Raw genomic sequence first — 6,563 nt, forward strand, 5'->3', positions numbered from 1 at the left:
TTTGGACTCAGGTCCCGGATTGGCAGGCGCTGGGCAGGCCTGGGCGGGTGTGTGCAGGAGACTCAGGTCCCAAGATCCTGCCCCGACCAGGCCTGGGCCCCGGCGAGAGGACCCGAGCCCGCCCAGAGGCTGCTACATCAGGCCAGGGCCATGCGTGGTGGCTCACGGCCCCTTCTCCTTTGCAGCCATTTCCACCAAGATGATCGAGAGAATCTTCTCAGGAGCCGTGACGAGGTACGTCCACACTCACTGCACCCGGCCCATCCAGTCAGGGTTTCGGCCGATTTTCCGTGCAGCCACCCGGTTCTGTCTCATGTACTGCTGACCCGAGGTTCTTATGTTGTGACAACAAGTGCCTGGTCCCACGAGGTCGTCAGTAAGGGGGACACGGGTGCCTGGTCCCACGAGATCGTCAGTAAGGGGGACACGGGTGCCTGGTCCCACGAGGTCGTCAGTAAGGGGGACACGGGTGCCTGGTCCCACGAGGTCGTCAGTAAGGGGGACACGGGTGCCATGGTCCCACGAGGTCGTCAGTAAGGGGGACACGGGTGCCTGGTCCCACGAGGTCGTCAGTAAGGGGGACACGGGTGCCTGGTCCCACGAGGTCGTCAGTAAGGGGGACACGGGTGCCTGGTCCCACGAGGTCGTCAGTAAGGGGGACACGGGTGCCTGGTCCCACGAGGTCGTCAGTAAGGGGGACACGGGTGCCATGGCAGGCGTTGGGTGTTGAGACCACAGTACTCTGTGACCACGGCAGCTGCTCCTGCCCACCTGGGGTCCTGGGGACCGTCGTCTGTGGTCACAGGGTCTCTCTTGGGCCTCCTCCCCAATAGGAGCCACCCAGTGGGATGTGGGCAGGGACCCTGCACCTCAGGCTGCTTCTCCCTGACCTGGTCTTTGTCTCTCAATTCCGGCCTTGAATCCAGAGGTAAAAAAGTGCAGAAGGAAGGAAAAATAAGCTACGCTGACTTTGTCTGGTTTCTGATCTCCGAAGAAGACAAGAAAACCCCGACCAGGTGTGTGTCTGGCAGGTGTCCTGGGCTCCCCTTGGGAGAAGACTTATAAGCCCTGGGCAGGTGGTTATCCTTGAGAAAGGGTGCCGCCCAGGGTCCATCCAGGCTAGGTCAGTCCCGGGTGGGACTCGGGCACGGTCCAGAATGGGCAGGGTCGTCCAGGTAGGGTCTGTCCAGGGGCATTCACCCTAGGTTCTCTGTGGGGGGGCCTGTCCCTGGAGGGGGGGGTTCACACTGGGTGGAGGTGGTTCCCAGGGGGTCTGTCTCTGGGTCTGTCACTGGGTGGAAGTGGTTCCCGGGGGGAGGTCTGTCCCTGGGGGGGTTCACACTGAGTGGAGGTGGTTCCCAGGGGGTCTGTCTCTGGGTAGGGGGGTTCACACTGGGTGGAGGTCGTTCCCAGGAGGTCTGTCCAGCGTCGTGCTGAGCACAGCCCACTGTGACCACAGCATCGAGTACTGGTTCCGCTGCATGGACCTGGACGGGGACGGGGCACTGTCCATGTACGAGCTGGAGTACTTCTATGAGGAGCAGTGCCGGCGGCTGGACAGCATGGCCATTGAGGCCCTGCCCTTCGAGGACTGTCTCTGCCAGATGCTGGACCTGGTGAAGCCCCAGAACGAAGGTGACGTCCTGAGACGGGGTTGCCCAGCCCTGAGACGGGGGGACACCCTGTCAGGGGACACTCGGTGAGACAGGACAGCCCTGTATGGGGGTGTGAGGGGGATGCCCCCTTGGGGAATAGCAATCCCCACCTCAAGCTGCTGCAGGGCAGGGCACGTGTCATCTCGTGTGGCATCCGCACCGTCATATGGCGGGTTCCTGGGGTAGACACAGCATGTGTGTCCCAGGCCTCCCGCCCCTCAGCCATCACGTGTGACGGGTCCCATCCTGTGGGTGAGCACACGCTTCTGGGCTCAAGAGGGCGGAGGCCCGGGCCCCACAGCCCCGTCCCTCTGCCTGTGCTCCTCCGTTCCCCAGCGGGGAGACCACGTTCGGGACCACCGGTGTCGGGCAGTGCTGAGGGTCAGCTACCCCGGTTCCCCCCATCCAGGCCCTGTGCTGCCTCTTGGGGGTGTGTGGTTACCTGGGAGCAGGAGACCCACCAAGCACATCCTGACGCCTCTCACCTGAGAAGGTGCTTCCAAGTGGGGTCCAGGACGCCTTCCAGTGTGAGAGGAGGCTCGGTGTAAACACAGATGCTCAATCAGTGTTATGTCCTGTCTGGAGGCCCTGGGCTCAGGTGCTGTAAGGGGTCGGCCTGGGCACAGTGGCCTGGGCCTGCTGTCTGACTGGGGTTTCCTCTGCTCTGCGACAGCTCGGGTCCTGGCGCTGAGGCCGAGGGTGCGACCCCCGCAGCGGAGTCTCTTGGCCCCTACGCCCACCCAACCCACCACTACACCCCCCCCCCGGGGCACACAGGTCCCCCCTGCGCCAGGCTCCAAGTCCCACTCCCGCCCCGGGCTTCAGTCCGCGCTGGGAACAACCCTGCGTTCCCTGTTTGCATCAGAGCGCTTGCGGTTCGGGGTTCTAAAGGCGGGTCGCTACGCACAGCGGACGCGGCTTCTGAAAACCGGGGGGGGGGGGGGGCAGGGGCAGCTGGTCCTCACGTCCCGCCGGCCGTCCGCAGGGAGGATCACGCTCCACGACCTGAAGGCCTGCAGGCTCGCCCACGTGTTCTTCGACACCTTCTTCAACGTGGAGAAGTACCTGGACCACGAGCAGAAAGAGCAGGTCTCCCTGCTCAGGGTGAGCGCGCGGGAGCGAGCGCGCGGGAGCCGGGGAGCGGGAACCCGGGAGGACAGGGGCCCGGGGAGACGGGAAGACGGGAAGACGGGAGTAGGCGCAGCGCCGCCCTGCCTGACGTAGCGCTTCCCGCAGGAGAGCGAGAGTGAGGGCCCCGAGCTGTCCGACTGGGAGCGGTACGCCACGGAGGAGTACGACATCCTGGTGGCTGAGGAGGCTGTAGGGGAGCCGTGGGAGGACGGGTAAGCTCGGGGACAGGGAGGAGGCTGGAGGGAGGAGGGCGACAGGGACGCGGGGGTGGTCGGCAGGCGGGACAGAGACACCTCCCCAAGTGTCATGGGTTCAAGAGCCTGCAGGCCCAGGGCCCTGGGACGGGAGACACCTGCGCCCCTCCACCCTGCCGCTCCCTCGTCTGCCACTCTCCGGGAACAGTCCCCGAGGTGTTGCTGCCCCCGACCCACGGACAGTGGGGACCTGCAGAGGCCCGAGGACTCAGAGCCTTCCTTGTCCCCGGGCACTCACCCCACCCCCACTCACGACTGCCCTGCTGGCTGCCCAAACCTCATTCCATCTGGACCCCCAGAGGTGTTCATTCCGAGTCAGTCCCTCCCCCACCCGACTCCTCGAAGGGTCCTGGCAGGGTCCCTGGATGGTGTCTCCCAAGAGCTCCACCTGTTCTCTGAGGATGGGGTTGGCAGGCAGATTGAGGGGCACAGTGCCTCCTGGGCAGAAGTCGCAGACATCAGGGGGCGGCCAGGAGCCTCCCCAGGTCGCCTCTTCCCAGGACATGGCCACTTGGTGCCTGGTCTAGGGTGTGCGCCGCACAGGCAGGTATGGTCGGGAGTGGAACCCAGTCTGAGATTCACCCCCCTGCCTCTGGGGAGGGGGCCTCCACACAGGGGTCTCAGTGTGGCAGCAGCATTGCTGCCTGTTCAGGGGTCCTCCGACTTCAACCCAGAGGGGTTTCAAAGTGACAGGAGGAAGAGTACTGCCTCACCCCAGACTCCTCCCCACTCCCAGCCCTTGGATATGTGGCTTGTTAGTTTCTGTTCCTGCTCCAGAGATTCTGTACCAGGTCCAAGAGTTTCTATTCCAGGTCTGGACTTTCTAGGTTCAAGGTTTCTGTTTCTGGTCCAGAGTTTCTGTTCCTGGTCTAAGATATTCTGTTCCTGGTCCAGGAGGTTCTGTTCCTGGTCTGGAGTGTCTGTTCCTGGTCCAGGAGATTCTGTTCCTGGTCCAGGAGTTTCTGTTCCTGGTCTGGATTGTCTGTTCCAGGTCTGGGGTTTTTTTTCCTGGTCCAGGAGTTTCTGTTCCTGGTCCAGCAGTTGAGCCTCTCCTAGGAAGTCACAGATGTGGAATCTCACGGCCCTTCATGCTGGCTTCTTGCTCTCAGCATGGGCATCTGAGGCCCATGCACGTCACTGGGTGGGTCAGGTCAGCCCGTGTGCATCTGGTCATGCCTGTGGAGGGCATCCCACTAACACTGAATGGTGTCCGTGACTGGCCACATCCTCCCCAGCGATGGGCGCTGGTGGTCTCCACTGCGTCCAGTTTCAGGCACACGTGAGCAGCTGTGGTTCTGTGGGGATGAAAGTGCATGTTTCTCCTGGATCAGCACCTGGAGGGAGGCTCTGGGTCACGTGGTGGACACTGTCACCTTCAGGAGGAGCCACCTAGCCCCGATCCCCATGGCTGCACCACGTGGCATCCCCACCATTGGCGGTCTTGGGTTCCTGTGGCTCCATGACCTCCCGACTGTGGGCATGGTTAGGGGGTTTTGTGTCTTAAATTTTAGCCAGTCTGAAGCCTGTCACAGTATCTCATGTGGCTTTAACCTTTGTGCCCCCGTTGGCCCATTTCCGTTATGTGCCATGTCTCCTGCCCCCTCTGCACCACGGACGATCTGTTCTTTCGATCTGAGTCTCAGCTGTCTTTGCGTCCTCTGTACACAAGTCCTTTATTGGATGGGGTTGGGGGGTGAATGTTCTCTCCCCATTTATACTGCATTTTTTCATTCTCTTTCCCTCGTGTCTTGATGGCCGGGGAGACATCTTCATTTTGATGGACGGCCATTTATCAGCTTGCCTTTTGGGCTGTGCTTTGGTGTCATGTGAGAGACCACCGCCTAATCCACAGATTCCACAGATACGTGGCTCACAGACGGACAGGAGGACGGATGGGGCGTCGCCGGGGGAGATGTGGACCGGGATGTGGACTGCCCTTGGCGGCGGGAAGCCAGTGGGGTGGGGGTCACAGGCCCGGGGCCCGAGAGCCCCCACCCACCCTGGGGGGAGCCAGTCTCTGCTCTGGAAGGTTTAGCATTGTCCCCCTGACGCTTGGGTCTGTGACCTGCTTTGAGAGACCCTTCCTGTGGGGTGTGAGGTCTGTCCCAGGTGTCTCATGCACGTGGGTGTCCATTCCCTGCACAGACTCTGGCTTCATCTGTACTGAGAATCAGCTGACCATGCACATGAGGCCTCTGTGTGAGCTTACTCGGTCCTGCTGACAGGAACCTCTGTCCAACCCCCAGCACCACACAGTCTTGACCCCGTGGCTCCAGGGTCAGCCTCTGGCTCTGGTCCTGCTCAGACCTGTTCGGGTCACCCTGGCTGCTTTCCTCCCATGTGAGTAGTAGACTCGGCTGGGTCTCCAGATGCTGAGCATCAGCACCGTGGTCGCTGACCATCTGTGCCACTGTCCTCGCTGGCCGCCCGGCCATGGTTTCCACAGCTCTGTGGTGACGTGGCTGCTGCACGGTGAGACCTGCCAGCAGTCTTCAATGCACTGTTGGTGTTCTGGGTCCTTTGTTTTCACGTGGATGTTGAAGGCTAAGCTTGTTTGTCTGTACAAGCGCTGTGCTGCACTCTGAGAAGGAGTGAGCTTGGTGGGGACAGGGGGGCGTCTCAGTCACGTAGAGTGTCCTGACCCATCACCATGCGCCCCTCCACTTGTTCAGGTCTCGCCCGACTCACCCATCAGCGCTCTGTGGTTTTCAGGGTACGGCTCTTGTGTGCATTTCATGAGGTATGTGCTGAAGCACTTCATACTTTCTGGTGTTGAAAAGTTACTGTTAAAGTTTGGATTCCAGCTGCTTGTTGGAGGTTTATTCATCTTTTATTTTGCAGCTTTATTAAATGCAGTAAGTCTCTAGGCCTTTCCGTAGCTTCTAGGATTTTCTGTTCACAGACAGCGAGTCTGTTGTGAGGGGCAGCTCTGCCCCCTTCCTCCTGCCCACAACCTCTTCCTCCTTCCCCATGTGCTGCCTGGAGCATCCAGCTCGGCCGTGAGTGGGTGCTGGGTGGGTGCAGGGGTGGCCTGGCCTGTGGGTGCAGAGGACAGCACTTCTCTGTCCATGGGACTGACCTGTTGTCCAGGGGCACGGGACAGCGCTGACCTGTTGTCCGTGGCACTGACCTGTCACCCAGTGGCACAGGGGATGATACTCAGTGCTTTTTGATGGTTGGAGCAGCCCTGCGTCCCCATGAGAAACCTGGCCGTGGTCTGTTTTCCTTCCTGTGTGTTCTCGGATTCTCCCTGCAAAGGCTGCTTGCAGTTTCCTGTGACTGCCCCGTCGTGGTATCGGGTCATGCTGGCCTCCTGCAGAGTGGGGGCGAGGGGCCTCCTCCCGTTTCCTGGAGGGCCTTGTGCCCAGCAGGTGCCGGCTCTCCCACTGGTAGAGCTCAGCAGTGTGTCTGCGGCCGAGTCTGCAGCACCCGAGCTGTGTGTCGGGTGGGGGCCCCTGGCAGCGTGTTGTGGCCGTGGTGGGGCAGGTGGGTACCGCGTGTCCTCACCTGGCTCTCCCTGCAG

General features: G+C 61.5%; 1 protein-coding gene across 3 annotated transcripts in view; it reads left to right on the forward strand.

Moving 5' to 3' along the window:
• The window catches only part of LOC105103741 (serine/threonine-protein phosphatase 2A regulatory subunit B'' subunit beta), a 42,354-nt gene that overhangs the window by 34,983 nt on the left and 808 nt on the right, over positions 1-6,563 (forward strand). For all 3 annotated transcript variants that reach the window (XM_031446056.2, XM_031446058.2, XM_064482655.1), the window contains exons 8-12: positions 186-234; positions 927-1,016; positions 1,460-1,635; positions 2,641-2,759; positions 2,892-2,998. In XM_031446056.2, coding sequence (XP_031301916.1) covers positions 186-234; positions 927-1,016; positions 1,460-1,635; positions 2,641-2,759; positions 2,892-2,998 — 541 coding nt within the window. The remainder of the gene's footprint in view (positions 1-185; positions 235-926; positions 1,017-1,459; positions 1,636-2,640; positions 2,760-2,891; positions 2,999-6,563) is intronic.

The sequence above is a fragment of the Camelus dromedarius genome, chromosome X (assembly GCF_036321535.1).
Source record: "Camelus dromedarius isolate mCamDro1 chromosome X, mCamDro1.pat, whole genome shotgun sequence".
Taxonomy (NCBI): Eukaryota; Metazoa; Chordata; class Mammalia; order Artiodactyla; family Camelidae; genus Camelus; species Camelus dromedarius.